Source organism: Entelurus aequoreus, linkage group LG10, assembly GCF_033978785.1.
Source record: "Entelurus aequoreus isolate RoL-2023_Sb linkage group LG10, RoL_Eaeq_v1.1, whole genome shotgun sequence".
Taxonomy (NCBI): Eukaryota; Metazoa; Chordata; class Actinopteri; order Syngnathiformes; family Syngnathidae; genus Entelurus; species Entelurus aequoreus.
Window position 1 is genome coordinate 59725457 of NC_084740.1, and position 21522 is coordinate 59746978.

The window sequence follows — 21522 nt, forward strand, 5'->3', positions numbered from 1 at the left end:
GGCTCTTTTAACATTTTGGGTTGCCAACCCTTGCTATAGTGTGTTGCTTTGCTAAGTTGTTTTCATGCATTAATTGCTCTTTTTTTATTTACGATGCTAAAAACAAAATGCATAACCAACTCCGCTCTAAGGTTTCTGGTTTCTAGTGTAATTTTTAATCAGAGGCAAAGGTCAGGATGAAAACAACAGGCTTAGGAAGAAACATGAGACGATTGTTGTTTCATGTAGGGGCCCGGCTCTGCGGCCATTTTAGTAGCATTGTCAGACATAAAAATAGACATTTAATTAGTTGTCTGAATTTTATTTATTTATCATTTATGGATCACTTTAACTTTAATGTGGTTGTGCCTAATAAAAATTGAATACAATAATATTATTTGATGATAAGTAAATAAAAACAAACACAATTCAATAATACACTAGTAAAGAAATAAATAAAATAAAATAAGAAATAAATGAATTATGTTTAAAAAAAAAATTCAAGTTAAAAGTTGATTTTCAAGACAAAAAATGATTTTCAAGGTAAAAGTTGATTTTCAAGGAAAACTGATTTTCAAAGTAAAAGCTGATTTTCAAGACAAAAAAATATTTTCAAGGTAAAAGTTGATTTTCATGACAAAAAAATATTTTCAAGGTAATAGTTGATTTTCAAGATAAAAATTTTTTTTTAAGGAAAAAAAATATTTTCAAGGCAAAAGTTGATTTTCATGCCAAAAAATTATTTTCAAGGTAAAAGTTAATTTTCAAGACAAAAAATGATTTTCAAGGAAAAAACTGATTTTCAAGGTAAAAGTTGATTTTCATGACAAAAAATGATTTTCAAGGTAAAAGTTGCTTTTCATGACAAAAAATTGTTTTCAAGGTAAAAGTTAATTTTCAAGGTAGAAGTTGATTTTTAAGACCAAAAATTATTTTCAAAGAAAAAATTGATTTTCAAGGTAAAAGTTAATTTTCAAGACAAAAAATGATTTTCAAGGAAAAAAATGATTTTCAAGGTAAAAGTTGATTTTCATGACAAAAAATGATTTTCAAGGTAAAAGTTGCTTTTCATGACAAAAAATTATTTTCAAGGTAAAAGTGAATTTTCAAGGTAGAAGTTGATTTTTAAGACCAAAAATTATTTTCAAGGAAACAATTGATTTTCAAGGTAAAAGTTAATTTTCAAGACAAAAAATTATTTTCAAGGAAAAACATTATTTTCAAGGTAAAAGTTGATTTTCATGACAAAAAATGATTTTCAAGGTAAAAGTTGCTTTTCATGACAAAAAATTATTTTCAAGGTAAAAGTGAATTTTCAAGGTAGAAGTTGATTTTTAAGACCAAAAATTATTGTCAAGGAAAAAATTGGTTTTCAAGGTAAAAGTTAATTTTCAAGACAAAAAATTATTTTCAAGGAAAAACATTATTTTCAAGGTAAAAGTTGATTTTCATGACAAAAAATGATTTTCAAGGTAAAAGTTGCTTTTCATGACAAAAAATTATTTTCAAGGTAAAAGTGAATTTTCAAGGTAGAAGTTGATTTTCAAGACCAAAAATTATTTTCAAGGAAAAAATTGATTTTCAAGGTAAAAGTTAATTTTCAAGACAAAAAATTATTTTCAAGGAAAAAAATGATTTTCAATGTATAAATACATGTATTTGAATGCTTAATAAATGAACACTTCAAGAAACAACCATGAATGACACACAGGTTCTCATAATTTATTCATTAAAAAATGTTATATCACATTACAAAAGAAGTGAAATAAATAATACAGTAATAATAAGGCATGGAAGTACTAATGGCTTACAATGTCACAATAGTGCAAAGAGGCAGCTCACAACTACCCAGCAGATAATCTCGTTTCAGGGTGGACATTTTGTTGACCACCTTAAAACGAAGAGAGCGCACATTGAGGTCTTCCTCCGAGATAGCGTCGAAAAAGAAATCTTCGTTGAAGATGGGATTGCGGCTCTTTCGGATGACCGTGCTGCGTTGCTTCTGAACTTTCCCCGGCACCAGCGAGAGGCTGACGCTGCAGTTAATGATCTTGGGGTCTACGGAGAGAGGGTACAGGCCCTCTGCACTGATCAGGCGGACACGCAGTCTTTGGTTGTCCGGGCAGTACTCGGATGAGAGTCTCAGGCTGCCGTCTTTCCCCACGGGCACCATTCTTTCTTTCATCACCCTCTCCCTGTGCAGGGTCAAGTCCATGGGAAAGACGGTAGGTGGTGCCAGTCTGTAGCAGCTGGGGAGGCCCTCGACTAAGCCCTCGGACGCCCTCCTCATCACGTTAGGGCTGTTGTCTGTGGAGCTGCCCTCATCTGTGGACAGGGAGTTGTTCCTGGACATCATGGCCTTCCTCATGTTCCTTGACAGCAGCAGTTCGTGGCTCAGTGCCTTAAAGAGGGACGACTTGGCGGGGCACCTGGTCAGCAGGGGCGAGCTGAACGGGGACGACTCTGTGGAGGATGTGGTGTCACTGTCCATAGTGCCTAGCCAGTTGGGGCTGTGTCCTCTCGAGGTAAGCCTGGAGGACAGAGTGTTGAGGCTAAAGGAGGAAGGGGAAGACGGTGGGGGTGGGTTGGCTCTGGAGCACGTCGCGGATCGACTCCTGGGAAGCAGCAGGGGAGAGGAGCCTGGGTCGGCATGGAAGAGGGACTCCTTTCTCCGGGTGTGTGGGCTCTCTAGTAAGGTGCAAAACCCGTAGCAGGTCTGAGCTTTGGCCATGTGAGGGAGGGACAAGGCGGCCTGGCTGTGGGGGTCCGCGTTGGTGGTCTCCTCGTCACTGCAGCCCTCATCAACGCTCTCCACCTGTATGATGTGCGAATTCCTAGGCTCGTGCCGTGTCACCTCCACATCGGGCTTCTCGTAGGCGATCAGTTTCACCAGACGGGAAGCTCGGTCCGTGTTCTTAATCTCGTGCAAGGACGGGATGGTCGGAGGGATGCAGAACTCTGGGATGTTGTCAGGGGTGATGACATTCGGGAAGAGGGAAATCCTTTTGGGTTTGTCCGATTTGTCCCCGAACATAATGTCTCCGATCTTGAAGCTGAATTCTGTTGATGAGACTGGCAGAATGGAGTTCTCCATTGACACGCGGATCTTCTCCACCACCCACATAGATGTGCTGACAGAATTCAGGAAACTCTCTGCAGTTACAAAAGCACATTTGTCAGCAGTCATGTCAAACAAACCAAAAACTGTCTGAAATCCAAAATGTCGACCTTACCTCGTCCTATTAAGATATCCAACAAGTCTTCTCGGACAGCGCTGGCTGAAAGCTCCAGCTGAAAGGTCAAAGTGCAGTAAAGAAAATGAGAAGTCTCTTTCGGACAACAGACATCAGCTCAGTCTTGTAGAGACCAGAACATCTGGGTCTGTTTGAGGGACGCAGGCAGGTTAAATCAAACAGGGAACCAGTGACTAGAACACACACCCCCTGCACTCCTCTAGATTGACCCTCCCTCTCTCTCTCTCGCTCTTCGGCCCCCGGTTGCCTAGGAAACACCTCCTGAAAGCACAACAGAGCTCAAAACTCATGCCTTGTAGTTTCCCCCAAATTGCATTTTTTGCATAAATCCGAGACCATTTTGAGACAAAGTGTTTGGACACGTTTAAGTAGTCCGGACTTTGGAAAGCTTATACTGTGTACGATGTAAACAGAAGCTGTGCAGTTTGACACGACTACAAACAACTACAAATAAGCGGTGCCCAATAATAACAGTTCAGGTAGAGTAAAAACACCATAAGAATATAAATTAGTCATTCCGAGATTTTATTTCATCTTCTTCCTGAAAAGTTCAAACCTGCATCAAAGGATGAATAGTGATTGGCAGATATGTGGTTCCAGTGGTTGTTACTTCTACAGTCATCAAGATTTATTGGCAATACTGCCCTCTGGTGGTGGGATAAATACCAGCCGTTTTAAACTGAATATCACCAGTCAGAGTAGTGCAGACCTGGGCAAATTAAGGCCTCTGGGGCCGCATTTTCTAATGACCGTAAGTCTTGAACTATACAAAGTATTTCAATGGTCGGAATCTGCGCTTTTGCATGATATACTAGTTACTATGGTCATCTAATTAGTTACTATGGTCATCTAATTAGTTACTATGGTCGTCTAAGTCACAACAGCTCAGACGAGGCACCAAGCAGTGTGGGTGGGGAGCAGGGCCGGCCCGTGGCATAGGCCGTTTAGGCAAATGCTAAGGGCGCCGTCCATCAGGGGGCGCCACGCCAGTGCCACAAATGTTGAAGAAAAAAAAAAAAAAAAAAAAAAGTTGGTACTATTATTTCTAAATACAAAAAATAATCCCACGTTAATTAAAATGCAAAGTAAAGCCTATTTAATAGAAATATTATTTGTTACAACATTACGCCCCCTCCACCCCCGTGGGTGCGCCCCCTCCCTTTTCTGTATCATGACTCTTTTTGGACGTCACCACATCAAAAAATAAACACAAGATGTCAAAACAGCCAAAACTGTCAGGTGCCCAGGGAAGAAAAAATAGAAAAGAAGAGGAGGAGAAACGAGAAAAAGACAGAGGTAGCGGGTAGGTAACGTTAGCCTACATGAAATTATTTGTCTGTTACAGAATGTGATAGTAACCTGGCTTTTTAGCATTAAGCTAATGTTACATGATTCGGCAATTGCTAATCAATAAATAGCTAGTTCTGTTTTAACGTCGGGTTAATATTGTGGAGGAGGCTAAATTGTTATGGAAAATAATAATGTAACGTTAGGTAATTACAGTACTCTCACCTTACATTCCTCAGGGACATTTGTATTAGATCTTTTAAGCAGGTGTTTTTTGTTTACATTGTTATTGCCTTCTGGTTAGCTAATGTTTGCCCTGCAGGTAATAGTCACTTTTCCACCCCTTTATATATTAGGTATAGTTGTAAGCCTAGTTGTTAAAGTGCACATCATTAATGTTAATTCAGCAATATCACATGAGAGGGAATGCTGCTGTGATTCGGTTAAGGATAATCATAACATAACATTCTCATATAATATGTTCATTTGCTTTCTTTAAGTAAAAAAAAAGGTCAAAGACAAAGCTATTCGGTTTCTTGTGAGTATAAACACTTCACTGCCGATGTGTGTGTGTGTGTGTGTGGGGTGGGGGGGGGGTGGGGTGGGGGGGCACCTAAAATCTTGCCTAGGGCGCCAGATTGGTTAGGGCCAGGCCTGGTGGGGAGCATTTCCACAGAGTGTTTCCAGAGCCTGAAATGTGCGTGTCAGGGACAGAAGTGGAAGGAGATTTTCACAACAAAGTTCTAAAGCTTAGTGATGTATCAGATGTATCAGATGGTAGGTGGGGTTTTTTTACCCTTCGCGTTCATATTTTGCTGTGTTTGTTGCATTTTGTTGCATTTCGCTTGATTGTAAAATATGTGGATGGAGAGGGGGTGTGACGTTCATATGTTGTCAATATTCAGTGTTTTATCCTTCATAGTTAATATTGTAAATCACACATTTTTTATTTTTTGGGTGTTTCATTCAGTAAATAAATGTAAAATTCCATTTGGTTTTTTAAGTGGTCCGTAATAACGTTTTTAGCATTCAATCAGACATTATTGTGAGGTTTTGTATTAGTGTTACTAAAAATAGATATACCGGCCCCCAGACATTTTTTCTTCTCTAAATTTGGCCCCCGAGTAAAAATAATTGCCCAGGCCTGGAGTAGTGTGTAGAGCACAGGTGGCAAAGTCAAGGCCCGGGGGCCAGATCTGGCCCGTCATATAATTTTATATGGCCCGCGAATATACGTCAATAAAGTACGTTATCTTTTCTTATCTTTTTTTTTTTTTTCCATTTTGACAAAACAAAAATATGTATTGCATTAAACTGTATACTTTTTAAAACTTTAGTAGTAGCCAACGTTGCAACAAATATTATACTATATATATATTTTTAAATATCTGATTGACTTATTATTTCAAAGTTATCCATCAAATTGTGCACTGTAAAAATGACAATAGATTTTACATGAAAAAAAAAAAAAAAGTTTTTACAGTGTATTACTGTAAATTATACAGTGTGTTTTTTTACAACAAATTATGGTAAATGGAAAAACAGTACCTCTATTTTTTATGAGAAAGAGAAGGTATTATGGTCGCTGGAAAGTTACTCTAAAATGTACTGTAATTGAAAAATTTTTTTTTATTTTTTTATTTTTTTTACAGTAAATTGAAAAAAAACATTTTTTATGGTAAAATTCTTTGGACTGAGCCAACATTTTTTTTTTACCATAAAATCCACAATTTTTACGGTGTGTACCAAAAGCACCACATTTTTTTAACAGTAGAAACTACCAAGTCATTTGCCGGAAAAAATAAAATAAAAAGTGGTACTGTTTTTCCATTCACAATAATATGCTGTAAAAAAAACAAACAAAAAAAACCACTATACTTTACAGTAAAATTCTGGTGACTGAGTTGCCAGGTTTTTTTTTTTTACTGTAAAATGTACAGATTTTTCTACAATGTACATCAAACATATATAATCATCAAATGCATAGGCAAATGCATATATTATTCGTACTGTAAGTGGAAAAACTGTACCACATTTTTTTCACGGTAAAAACCTGGCTGCTAAATTGCCAGAATATTTTTAAAAAATGACAGGACATTTTACAGTAAAATTCCGGCGACTATGATACCTTCCATTCACTGTAATTTGTTGTAAAAAAAAAAAACACTGTCAATTTTACAGTAACATTCCGTCAAACATACCTTTTTTGTCATAAAAAACAGTCGTATTGTTTTTCCATTTACCGTAATATGTTGTAAAAAAAAAAACACTGTACATTTTACAGTAAAATTTGACTAAGTTTTAAAGCAGCAGTTCCATTGGCAGCAAAACAGGCCCAGTGCATAATACTACACCCACCATGCTTGACGGTGTGAATGGTGTTCCTGGGATTAAAGTCCTCACTTTTTCTCCTCCAAACATATTGCTGGGTATTGTGGCTAAACAGCTCCATTTTTGTTTCATCTCACCACAGAACTTTCCTCCAGAAGGTCTTATCTTTGTCCATGTGATGTCAGATGAAACAAAAATGGAGCTGTTTAGCTGTACTCTAATCGGTACTAAATGCAATTTGGTGTGAATAAAAATGTCAAAAGATGATTTTTCCATTACAAGAGAGGATAACCAACACCTGCCTTTTAAGACTTAAGAAAGTCAACAAGGTTTGCAGTGCAAGCAAGGCAAGCTGGTTGCTACGTCATTAAGGTGTAATGTCCACACAGATCCATCACTGACTTGAGAAATGTTTTCATTACACTCTGCTCGGAATACGATTTATGTATGGCATTCATGTGCAGAACACCAGTGTTTCCCATAAACTGCCAAGATACCTGTGGCGTGGCTATGGGCGTGGTCACCATGACATCATCGAGTAATTTGCATAATTTACTACAATGATTTGATATTCTCTAAAAAGGCTCAAAAAATGTATACTTACTATTTAATAACAACAGTTTTGTTTTAAACGTCCATCCATCCATCCATTTTACAATATAATTACAACACTTTATGTACATATTTATATACAGATTTGAACAATAAGTTATTCACTGAAATATATTTATTAATTGAGGTTCTTACAAAAAATATATCTTATAAAATATAAAAGCTAAAATGTCTCAAAGCTCTGCCCCTTTAATTAGTGCATACCAAATAATTTAACTTTAGCCTACTACTACAACCATATTATTTACCAGCAACATAAAGTGAAACAGAGGCAGAGGTGTCCTGCCACAGTCAGTAACAAATAAACAGAAAACAGTAGTGGTGGTAGATAGACACAGAGCTTCATCCAACATCTGATCCACTGAACAAAGAGCTCCAAAAATCTTGAACTTTAGACTGCCATCAGTTTTACTCCCTACACTTGACCATGTGTTTCCTACTGCCTGCAGACTTTGCACCCTTTGTTATATACACATGTTGTGTTTCTAATGTAAATACATTTAATAAAGTCAAATACAAATAAGGCAACAAGAGAAGTATCCTACACTTCTCTTTTGTAAAGTAAATCTGAACAGCCGATATGGGCATCTACATCAACTATATCAGTGTTTTTCAACCACTGTGCCGCGGCACACTAGTGTACTGTGAGGTATTGTTTGGTGTGCCGTGGGAGATTATGTCATTTCACCTAATTGGGTTCAAAATATTTTTTGCAAACCAGTAATTATATTCCGCAAATTTGCCGTTGAGTGTCGGTGCTGTCTAGAGCTCGCCAGAGTAACCGTGCAATACTCTTCCATATCAGTAGGTGGCAGCAGGTAGCTAATTGCTTTGTAGATGTCGGGAACGACGACGATGGTTTGCAGGTAAAAAAGTATCTAACGCTTAAACCAAAAATAAACAAAAGGCAAGTGCCCCTAAGAAAAGGCATTGAAGCTTAGGGAAGACTTTGCAGAACGAAACTAAAACTGAACTGGCTACAAAGTAAACAAAAACAGAATGCTGGACGACAGCAAAGACTTACTGTGGAGCAGACGGCGTCCACAATGTACATCCGTACATACCATGACAATCAACACCAAAATAGAAGCGCATGACAAGAACTAAAACACTACACACAGGAAAACACTAAAAAACTCAAAATAAGTCAGGGTGTGATGTGACAGGTGGTGACAGTACACCTACTTTGAGACAAGAGCTATAGTGATGCATGCTTGTTTATGGTTTGAATTCATATCCAACAATTGTGAGAACGACTTTTTACTGTCAATATTGGCTGCTGAGTTAAATTTTTTAATGTTTTCTGCTGGTGGTGTGCCTCGGGATTTTTTCAATGAAAAAAATGTGCCTTGGCTCAGAAAAGGTTGAAAAACACTGAACTATATGATTTGCCTGAGAAGCTGGAGAGGACAAAAAATGTTTTAAAAAAAAATATTATTATTATTATTTATTTATTTATTTATTTATTTATTTATTTATTTATTTTATTCGTGGCGGACGTAATTCTTTCGTGGCGGGCCGCCACAAATAAATGAATGTGTGGGGAAACCCTGAACACGGTACTAGTGTTCTTAATGTGGGCTTTCTAATAGTTTTACCATTGCGGATAGATATACAATTTATACAAGAGTTCTAAACAAATCCATCGAAACAAAACAATTTGTTCCTGTCCCTGTCAACTAGAAGCGTGTTTGAAAAGTACATGAGGCATTGAACGCACCTTTTGTTTGATGTTCTCATCTGTCAGAAAGTTGTTACCACCAAACACACACACACACACCAAAAAGTGGAGTCAGCACAGGACAAGGTTCAAGTGGATAAAGGTGGTTGTGACTGGCAACCAAGCACTAAAGTACGGAATAATATTCGCATAACGCAGTAACAGGAAAGTGGGGGTAATTCGTAGAAATGTTTTCCAAGATGTTAAAAGTCATCAGTAAGTCAAGCATGCGTTTGCAGTCCTATCAAGAGTTTGTGCACTGAAAGGATTTGTGTCCAAAAATAATTTGGCTATTTACCGTATCGCCCACTTTGTTTAGAGCAGGGGTCGGCAACCCAACATGTTGAAAGAGCCATATTGGACCAAAAATACAAAAAACAAATCTGTCTGGAGCCTTATGTAAGTGTTATAATGAAGGCAACACATTAAGTAAGTGTCTCAGAGGGTGAGATAACTCCTGGAAATGACTTAAAACTGCCAAAGGTGTAGATGTGTGTGTCCAAATTAAAGGAAAGCACAGGCTGTCTTCTTCTAATGGGTTTATTACAATCTTTTGCTGTGGTCTGGAACAACATGGTGCCCAAACAACTGTCAGAATTTTAGCCAATATTACAAGCAGACAATGTGTCATGCAAATATAAATTAAATACACAGATACACAAATATAGCGACAAATGAGGCGTAATGATGCAATATGTACATACAGCTAGCCTAGATAGCATGTTAGCATCGATAATTAGCACTCCACGCAGGTCAACAACATCAACAAAGTTCGCCTTTGTGTATTCACACACAGCACAAAACGTTTCGTGGACAAAGTGAGACAAAGAAGGGGTGGCATAAAACGCGTCTTTCTGTGGCAGAAAGTTGTACATGTAAACAAACTGCGGTGAGTTCGAGGACAGCCGAAATTAGGGGGACAAAACGGCGCTGGCCTCAGTGAAGCATACACACATATTAAACAGCGGTGCTGTCAGGTGCCCAGGGAAGAAAAGAAGAGGAGAAACGAGAAAAAGACAGAGGTAGCAGGTAGGTAACGTTAGCCTACATGAAATTATTTGTCTGTTACAGAATGTGATAGTAACCTGTATTTTTAGCATTAAGCTAATGTTACATGATTCGGCAATTGCTAATCAATAAATAGCTAGTTCTGTTTTAACGTCGGGTTAATATTGTGGAGGGGGCTAAATTGTTATGGAAAATAATAATGTAACGTTAGGTAATTACAGTACTCCCTGGTGTACAGTAATTTGTAAGTCATTCTAGTTAATGCAATATTAAATATGCACAAATAGAGAACTCTGTAGGATCCCCTTTTTTTGTAATATAGTTGTTAAAGTCATACTGGTTTGATATCTTGTTTTGTGCAGTGCCTTATTTATATTGTATTTTTAATTTATTTTATGCAACTTGTTGACACGTTTTATTTTGTGTTTATGTATGTAAAAAATATTGTATTTCATATATTCATTTTTTGTATTCATTTATTTATCCATATTTTTTTTAATCTTGTTAACTATTCTGTTTGTTAATTTGCTTTCTTTAAGTAAAAAAAAAGGTCAAAGACAAAGCTATTCGGTTTCTTGTGAGTATATACACTTCACTGCCGATGTGGGGGGGCGCCACCTAAAATCTTGCCTAGGGCGCCAGATTGGTTAGGGCCGGGTCTGGGTGGGAGGGGCCTATATTCCCGCAGGTGCATGTCTTTAATAATAATAATAATAATAATAATAATAATTGATTTTATTTGTAAACAACACTTTACATTGAGCAAAAAACCTCAAAGTGCTACAGTGTATTAAAAAATAATAATAATACAAAAAAAAAAGTAAAAAAAAAAAGGAGATGGAGGTGGGAGGGGCCTATATCCCCGCAGGTGCATTTTTTGGAGGTGGGAGGGGCCTATATCCCCGGAGGTGCATGTCTTTGGAGGTGGGAGGGGCCTATATTCCCGCAAGTGCATGTCTTTAATAATAATAATAATAATAATAATAATTGATTTTATTTGTAAACAAAACTTTACATTGAGCAAAAAACTCAAAGTGCTACAGTGTATTAAAAAATAATAATAATACAAAAAAAAAAGTAAAAAAAAAAAAGGAGATGGAGGTGGGAGGAGCCTATATCCCCGCAGGTGCATGTCTTTAATAATAATAATAATAATAATTGATTGTATTTGTAAAAAACACTTTACATTGAGCAAACAACGTCAAAGTGCTACAGTTTATTAAAAATAATAATAATTTTAAAAAAGAACAACAAAAAAAGGTGGCTGTGGAGGTGGGAGGGGCCTATATCCCCGCACGTGCATGTCTTTGGAGGTGGGAGGGGCCTATATCCCCCCGCAGGTGCATGTCTTTGGAGGTGGGAGGGGCCTATAGCCCCGCAGGTGCATGTCTTTAATAATAATAATAATAATAATAATTGATTTTATTTGTAAAAAACACTTTACATTGAGCAAACAACCTCAAAGTGCTACAGTGTATTAAAAAATAATAATTTTTAAAAAAGAACAAAAAAAAAAGGTGGCTGTGGAGGTGGGAGGGGCCTATATCCCCGCAGGTGCATGTCTTTAATAATAATAATAATAATAATAATTGATTTTATTATTATTATTATTAAAGACATAATAATAATAATGCATGTCTTTAATAATAATAACAATAACAATTGATTTTATTATTATTATTATTAAAGACATGCACCTGCGGGGATATAGGCCCCTCCCACCTCTAAAGACACGCACCTGCGGGGGATCTAGGCCCCTCCCACCTCCACCTTTTTTTTTGTTCTTTTTTAAAAAATTATTATTATTTTTTAATACATTGTAGCACTTTGACGTTGTTTGCTCAATGTAAAGTGCTTTTTACAAATAATTGATTTTATTTGTAAAAAGCACTTTACATTGAGCAAGCAACCTCAAAGTGCTACAATGTATTAAACAATTGTTTTAAATGTAATTTTTTTTTTTTTTTTTTTAAAGGCGGAGTTGGAGGTGGGAGGGGCCTATATCCCCGCAGGTGCATGTCTTTGGAGGTGGGAGGAGCCTATATCCCCACAGGTGCATGTCTTTAGGGGGGGGGGGGGAGTACCTAGTGGGAACCCACGCCGTCACGGGTAGAACTTGGGAGTTGTGTCGGTAAAATATGAACAGGGAAAAAAAACAAAAAAAAACAGGAAGTTGTTACCGGTGAATAGTTTAATAGCAGTACGTACTTTCCTCCGTTAGGGGGCAGTATATGACCTCTTTAACAGTCCTCCCACTGAGACGTTAACTGAGAGGAGGATGTTTGACACATACATCACATTTATTCAATTGCTAACCCAGATTAAAACCACCCTTTTGTCAATTAATCATTGCATTAAAGAACATAGAATTATGGATTTCAAACCACCCTGTGGTGACCAAACTGGTTTATGTCCCGCATGAAGTCGCCATCGCGTATTTGTGTGTAGTCACTCTTTTGACAGGTGCCATTTTTTAATTGTATTTTTTTTTTTTAACATTGAACGTGAACGCATCATGTGAGCCGACGCGGATATTATGTTGAATGACGATCACTTTTAGGAGGAAATGACAATGAGACGCAAAGTGCTTTCTCTTCCTCATCCTTCCGTGTGTGGATGGATGAGGAGGGGCTTGATGATGATGTGTGTGTGATACGTGAGTGTGTGTGTGTGTGTCGTGTCGCCGACATCCAAGTAACATCTCGCATGCTTCCAGGGAGACGCTGACAAGAGCAGGTAAGATCTCACCTTTTTATTCCGTGCACGGACGTTCCATCCCCGCCACGCTCCGCGGGCTTTTAACGGCTCACTTCCCGCTTCTTTCGAGCATCGCTCCGTGTAGAAATCGGCGTTATTTTGCCGAGCGCCCGTCATTTCTCGAGCGACTCTTTAAAGATGAATATTTCAACTCGACCTACTTGTTTTGTCGGCGTGTCCGCCCTCGACGTGACGGCTTTGCCCGCCTAGCTCAGCATCCTCGCCGAGAGAAATGTGCCGTGGTTTACTAACTTGGACTTGACCTGGATGATGCCGGCTAGCTGGCGGCTGTGGACGTGGACGTGGACGTGGTGGGCGTGCCTGCGTGGCCCTGCGAGAATGGGAGTCTTACAACCTGCTTTGTGGGCTCAAGTTGGGAAGGACCGGGTCAAGCTAGGGTCCATGCTGGTATCATCTGCACCGTTAACTACCTTGTTGCCGCGTCTTGGGATGATGATACTGTGTGATATGCATGATGCTGTGTGATATGCATGATACTGTGTGATATTCATGATACTGTGTGATATTCATGATACTGTGTGATATGCATGATACTGTGTGATATTCATGATGCTGTGTGATATACATGATACTGTGTGATATGCATGATGCTGTGTGATATTCATGATGCTGTGTGATATGCATGATACTGTGTGATATGCATGATGCTGTGTGATATTCATGATACTGTGTGATATGCGTGATACTGTGTGATATCCATGATACTGTGTGATATGGATGATGCTGTGTGATATTCATGATACTGTGTGATATGCATGATATTGTGTGATATACATGAGACTGTGATATAGATGATACTGTGTGATATCCATGATGCTGTGTGATATGCATGATATTGTGTGATATACATGAGACTGTGTGATATAGATGATACTGTGTGATATCCATGATACTGTGTGATATGCATGATACTGTGTGATATTGTGTGATATGCATGATACTGTGTGGTATCCATGATACTGTGTGATATGCATGATGCTGCGTGATATTCATGATACTGTGATATGCATGATATTGTGTGATATACATGAGACTGTGTGATATAGATGACACTGTGTGATATCCATGATGCTGTGTGATATTCATGATACTGTGTGATATGCATGATATTGTGTGATATACATGAGACTGTGTGATATAGATGATACTGTGTGATATCCATGATACTGTGTGATATGCATGATACTGTGTGATATGCATGATATTGTGTGATATGCATGATACTGTGTGGTATTCATGATACTGTGTGATATACATGATACTGTGTGATATTCATAATACTTTGTGATATGCATGATACTGTGTGATATGCATGATACTGTGTGATATTCATGATGCTGTGTGATATGCATGATGCTGTGTGATATGCATGATACTGTGTGATATGCATGATGCTGTGTGATATCCATGAGACTGTGTGATATGCATGAGACTGTGTGATATGCATGATACTGTGTGATATCCATGAGACTGTGTGATATGCATGATGCTGTGTGATATCCATGATACTGTGTGATATGCATGATGCTGTGTGATATTCATGATACTGTGTGATATGCATGATACTGTGTGATATCATGATACTGTGTGATATCCTGATACTGTGTGATATGCATGATACTGTGTGATATGCATGATACTGTGTGGTATGCATGATACTGTGTGATATTCGTGATACTGTGGGATATGCATGATACTGTGTGATATCCTGATACTGTGTGATATGCATGATACTGTGTGATATGCATGAGACTGTGTGATATTCATGATACTGTGTGATATCCGTGATACTGTGTGATATGCGTGATACTGTGTGATATGCGTGATATTGTGTGATATGTGTGATATTCATGATATTGTGTGATATGCGTGATACTGTGTGACATGCGTCATACTGTGTGACATGCGTGATACTGTGTGATATTCATGATACTGTGTGATATTCATGATGCTGTGTGATATTCATGATGCTGTGTGATATCCATGATGCTGTGTGATATCATGATACTGTGTGATATGCATGATGCTGTGTGATATTCATGATACTGTGTGATATGCATGATACTGTGTGATATCCATTATACTGTGTTATATGCATGATGCTGTGTGATATCCGTGATACTGTGTGATATGCGTGATACTGTGTGATATTCATGATACTGTGTGATATGCACGATGCTGTGTGATATTCATGATACTGTGTGAACAGATTGGATGGGGATTTTGTTTCTCACAAGAGGTGAGCGGGACAGACGGTATGGTTCTCAAACTTCAGAAAAAAGCACTCGGCTCTCCAAGAATCACTATCATGACCAATATTAAATACAGTATCGCAGTAGGCCTTAATATTCAATAAAAACAAGGCATAGGTTTTACATTAAAAGAACATCTAATGTTTTCGGCCACTGTAGAAAGACACAAAGTTTGAACAGTAACACTGTGTGTGAATTAGGGTTGTACGGTATACCGGTACTAGTATAGTACCACGATACTAAGGAATCATATTCAGTACTATACCGCCTCTAAAAAGTGCCATTCCATGCTGATCATACTGATACTGATCATCCATCCATGTGTTCAATTAGAAAAAAGGCTTAGATATATATTATGTGGCTTCGATTATTCGTTTATTTGTTATTTGTTGTATATCGTTTGTTAAAGTGTTTTCCTGCTGCTTAATTTAATACCGTGTCCCCATTACCATATTGACCTGAATATAGAGTAAGGCGACCCAAGCTACAGTATTAGATGTTCCCTCTTTTTTTATGACCCATTTTTGGAAAAATGTGTATCAAGACCAAAGTAAGACATAAATAGACAAAGATACCATGTTTTCAAATCTACTTTGAAAATGACAAATCAAATGTTAGCATATTTCTTAGCAGCCTAAGTTGATTACTCGAGACCAGAGCTGGGGAAATATTTTGACTCGGGGGCCACATTGAGAGAAGAAAATGTGTCTGGGGGGGGCCAATGTGTATGTGTGTATAAATGATATATACAGTTGCTACAGAGCTCCAAACGTCATGTGACCTTCCAATTAGCCCACGTACAGTACGCAGAGAGCTTCTTTTTTTTTCATTTAAAAAAACCAAAACAATTCTACTACCTGTCAAACACTATAGAACCTGTCATACACGATATTACCTGTCATACACTATAGAACCTGTCATACACGATAGAACCTGTAAAACACTACCTGTCATACACTACAGAACCTGTCACACATTACCTGTCATACACTATAGAACCTGTCATACACTACAGAACCTGTCACACATTACCTGTCATACACTATAGAACCTGTCATACACTACAGAACCTGTCACACATTACCTGTCATACACGATAGAACCTGTAAAACACTACCTGTCATACACCACAGAACCTGTCACACATTACCTGTCATACACTATAGAACCTGTCATACACTACAGAACCTGTCACACATTACCTGTCATACACTATAGAACCTGTCATACACTACACAACCTGTCACACACTACCTGTCATACACTACAGAACCTGTCACACATTACCTGTCATACACTATAGAACCTGTCATACACTACAGAACCTGTCAAACACAATAGACCCTGTCAAACACTACCTGTGATACACTATAGAACTTGTCAAACACTACAGAACCTGTCAAACACAATAGACCCTGTCCCACACTACCTGTCATACACTATAGAACCTGTCACACATTACCTGTCATACACTATAGAACCTGTCATACACTACAGAAACTGTCAAACACAATAGACCCTGTCCCACACTACCTGTCATACACTATAGAACCTGTCACACATTACCTGTCATACACTATAGAACCTGTCATACACTACAGAACCTGTCAAACACAATAGACCCTGTCACACACTACCTGTCATACACTACAGAACCTGTCACACATTACCTGTCATACACTATAGAACCTGTCATACACTACAGAACCTGTCAAACACAATAGACCCTGTCAAACACTACCTGTGATACACTATATAACCTGTCATACACTACAGAACCTGTCAAACACAATAGACCCTGTCAAACACTACCTGTGATACACTATAGAACTTGTCAAACACTGCAGAACCTGTCAAACACAATAGACCCTGTCCCACACTACCTGTCATACACTATAGAACCTGTCAAACACAATAGAATCTGTTAAACACCATGGAACCTGTCGTACATTATGCAACCTATCACACGCTATAGACCCTGTCATATACTATAGAACCTGTCAAACACTACCTGTCATACATTATAGAACCTGTCAAACACTATATAACCTGTCACACACTACCTGTCATACACTACAGAACCTGTCAAACACAATAGACCCTGTCAAACACTACCTGTCATACACTATAGAACCTGTCAAACACTACCTGTCATACACTATAGAACCTGTCAAACACTACCTGTCATACACTATAGAACCTGTCAAACACTACCTGTCATACACTATAGAACCTGTCAAACACTACCTGTCATACACTATAGAACCTGTCAAACACTACCTGTCATACACTATAGAACCTGTCATACACTATAGAACCTGTCAAACACTACCTGTCATACACTATAGAACCTGTCAAACACTACCTGTCATACACTATAGAACCTGTCAAACACTACCTGTCATACACTATAGAACCTGTCATACACTATAGAACCTGTCATACACTACATAACCTGTCAAACACAATAGACCCTGTCAAACACTACCTGTCATACACTATAGAACTTGTCAAACACAATAAAACCTGTTAAACATCATGGAACCTGTCGTACATTATGCAACCTATCACACGCTATAGACCCTGTCATATACTATAGAACCTGTCAAACACTACCTGTCATACATTATAGAACCTGTCAAACACTATATAACCTGTCACACACTACCTGTAATACACTATAGAACCTGTAAAACACTGTAGACCAGGGGTGTCAAACGTACGGCCCGCGGGCCGGATCAGGCCCACGAACAGGTTTTATCCGGCTCGCAGGATGAGTTTGCTAAGTACAAAAATTAGCCGAAATTTTTGAATGAAAGAAACTGCTTTTCTAAATGTGTCTATTAGATGTCGCCATAGCAATTCTTTGTATATTTGTAGATGATGCTACATTCGTATAAAATAAACCACGTGATGTTAGTGCACCAGTTGAGGAAAATGAGCAAACTACATGAATAAAATCCTGTAATTTGATTTTGATATTATATTTTCATCTTAATAGATTGAAAATTAACACCAATGAGTTGACTGATGAACATTATCGCATCATTAATTCAAAAAGCATAAATAACGACAAATAAAGGTAGACTACTATAAACCGCAACATGTAAGTGTAAAAAAACCACAACAACATTATGATTTGTACATTTTCAGAATGTGCTTGTTCAATTTTTAAACAAAGAAAACAATCTGAAGTTGTCTTTATTTTGAAGTCTACTCCCAAGTCCGGCCCACTTGGGAGTAGATTTTTCTCCATGTGGCCCCTGACCTAAAATGACTTTGACACCCCTGCTATAGACACTGTCACACACTACCTGTCATACACTATAGACACTGTCACACACTACCTGTCATACACTATAGAACCTGTCAAACACTACCTGTCATACACTATAGAACCTGTCAAACACTACCTGTCATACACTATAGAACCTGTCATACACTATAGAACCTGCCATACACTACATAACCTGTCAAACCCAATAGACCCTGTCAAACACTACCTGTCATACACTATAGAACCTGTCAAACACAATAGAACCTGTTAAACATCATGGAACCTGTCGTACATTATGCAACCTATCACACGCTATAGACCCTGTCATATACTATAGAACCTGTCAAACACTACCTGTCATACATTATAGAACCTGTCAAACACTACCTGTCATACACTATAGAACCTGTAAAACACTATAGACACTGTCACACACTACCTGTCATACACTATAGAACCTGTCAAACACCACCTGTCATACACTATAGAACCTGTCAAACACTATAGAACCTGTCACACACTACCTGTCATACACTATAGAACCTGTAAAACACTATAGAACCTGTCACACACTACCTGTCATACACTATAGAACCTGTCACACACTACCTGTCATACACTATAGAACCTGTCACACACTACCTGTCATACACTATATAACCTGTAAAACACTATAGGACCTGTCACACACTACCTGTCAAACACTATAGAACCTGTCACACACTACCTGTCATACACTATATAACCTGTAAAACACTATAGAACCTGTCAAACACAATAGACCCTGTCAAACACTACCTGTCATTTACTATAGAATCTGTCACACACTACCTGTCATACACTATAGAACCTGTCACACACTACCTGTCATACACTATATAACCTGTAAAACACTATAGGACCTGTCACACACTACCTGTCAAACACTATAGAACCTGTCACACACTACCTGTCATACACTATATAACCTGTAAAACACTATAGAACCTGTCAAACACAATAGACCCTGTCAAACACTACCTGTCATTTACTATAGAATCTGTCACACACTACCTGTCATACAGTATAGAATCTGTCAAACACTGTAGTACCTGTTAAACACCATGGAATCTGTCGTACATTATGCAACCTATCACACGCTATAGACCCTGTCACACACTACCTGTCATACACTATAGAATCTGTCAAACACAATAGTACCTGTTAAACACCATGGAACCTGTCGTACATTATGCAACCTATCACACGCTATAGACCCTGTCACACACTACCTGTCATATACTATAGAACCTGTCAAACAATACCTGTCATATACTATAGAACCTGTCAAACACTACCTGTCATACATTATAGAACCTGTCAAACATTATATAACCTGTCACACACTACCTGGCATACACTATATAACCTGTAAAACACTATAGACACTGTCAAACACTACCTGTCATACATTATAGAACCTGTCAAACACTACCTGTCATACATTATAGAACCTGTCAAACACTATAGAACCTGTCAAACACTACCTGTCATACATTATAGAACCTGTCAAACACTATAGAACCTGTCAAACATTACCTGTCATACATTATAGAACCTGTCAAACACTATAGAACCTGTCAAACACTACCTGTCATACACTATATATAACCTGTAAAACACTATAGAACCTGTCACACACTACCTGTCATACACTATAGACACTGTCACACACTACCTGCCATACACTATAGAACCTGTCAAACACTATAGAACCTGTCAAACACGATAGAACCTGTCACACACTACCTGTCATACACTATAGAACCTGTCAAACACGATAGGTCCTGTCACACACTACCTGTCATACACTATAGAACCTGTCACACACTACCTGTCATACACTATAGAACCTGTCACACACTACCTGTCATACACTATAGAACCTGTCAAACACTACCTGTCATACACTATAGAACCTGTCAAACACTACCTGTCATACACTATAGAACCTGTCAAACACTACCTGTCATACACTATAGAACCTGTCAAACACTATAGAACCTGTCACACACTACCTGTCATACACTATAGACACTGTCACACACTACCTGTCATACTCTATAGAACCTGTCAAACACTACCTGTCATACACTATAGAACCTGTCAAACACTATAGAACCTGTCAAACACTACCTGTCATACACTATAGAACCTGTCAAACACTATAGAACCTGTCAAACACTACCTGTCATACACTATAGAACCTGTAAAACACTATAGAACCTGTCAAACACTATAGAACCTGTCAAACACTACCTGTCATACACTATAGAACCTGTAAAACACTATAGAACCTGTCACACACTATATTACCTGTCAGACCAAAGACTAAAAAAATGGGACCCATTACCTCCCTGCTTGGCACTCAGCATCAAGGGTGCAGAGAGCTTAATGGAATGGCTTTCCATGGCCGAGCAGCTGCATCTAAGCCATACATCACCAAGTCCAATGCAAAGCGTGGGATGCAGTGGTGAAAAGCACGTGGCCACCGGACTCTAGAGCAGTGGAGACTCATTCTCTGGACTGATGAATCACGCTTTTCCATCAGTCTGGGTTCGGAGGTTGCCAGGAGAACGCTACATTTCGGACTGCATTGTGCCGAGTGTGACATTTGGTGGAGGAGGAATTATGATGTGGGGTTCTTTTTCCAGGCTTGGCCCTTTAGTTCCAGTGAAAGGAACTTTGAATGCTCCAGGATACCAAAACATTTTGGACAACTCCATGGGATGGCGATTCAAGGCAGGTGGCCAAATACTTTTGTCAATATAGAGTATATTGTGGCCAAGCATCGTCCTGTTAGGCTCTGCACTTGGCTGCTGGGTTTTGACTAGGGAAAAAAAAAACATGTCAATCCCTTTCCTCTCCAGTGTGGAGTCATCCCCTGGACATCCAGGGTCAATCCAAGGATAGTATAGCTGGAGGAGAGACAAGGTGTTTTACCAGAGTGATGCAATGAGGAAGATCATGCAGGATGCAGACAGC

The 21522-nt window shown here is 38.5% G+C and overlaps 2 protein-coding genes across 5 annotated transcripts in view; one reads left to right on the top strand and one right to left on the bottom strand.

Annotated features, from left to right (window-relative positions):
• Window positions 1–1695: 1695 nt before the first annotated feature.
• Window positions 1696–13374, bottom strand: c2cd4a (C2 calcium dependent domain containing 4A). 2 transcript variants are annotated; one of them, XM_062061306.1, is made up of 3 exons: window positions 13110–13374; window positions 3213–3270; window positions 1696–3132 (listed from the first exon to the last, which is right to left on the bottom strand). In XM_062061306.1, exon 3 carries the CDS (start codon window positions 3101–3103, stop codon window positions 1787–1789), a length of 1317 nt encoding a protein of 438 aa, XP_061917290.1. In that variant the 5' UTR covers window positions 3104–3132; window positions 3213–3270; window positions 13110–13374; the 3' UTR covers window positions 1696–1786. The 2 variants fall into 2 exon arrangements, with proteins under 2 accessions (XP_061917290.1, XP_061917289.1); XM_062061305.1 differs by having other exon boundaries at window positions 12940–13374.
• The window catches only part of tln2b (talin 2b), a 410959-nt gene continuing 402292 nt past the window's right edge, over window positions 12856–21522 (top strand). For all 3 annotated transcript variants that reach the window (XM_062061302.1, XM_062061303.1, XM_062061304.1), the window contains exon 1: window positions 12856–12927. The gene's annotated coding sequence lies outside the window, so the exon portion shown is untranslated. The remainder of the gene's footprint in view (window positions 12928–21522) is intronic.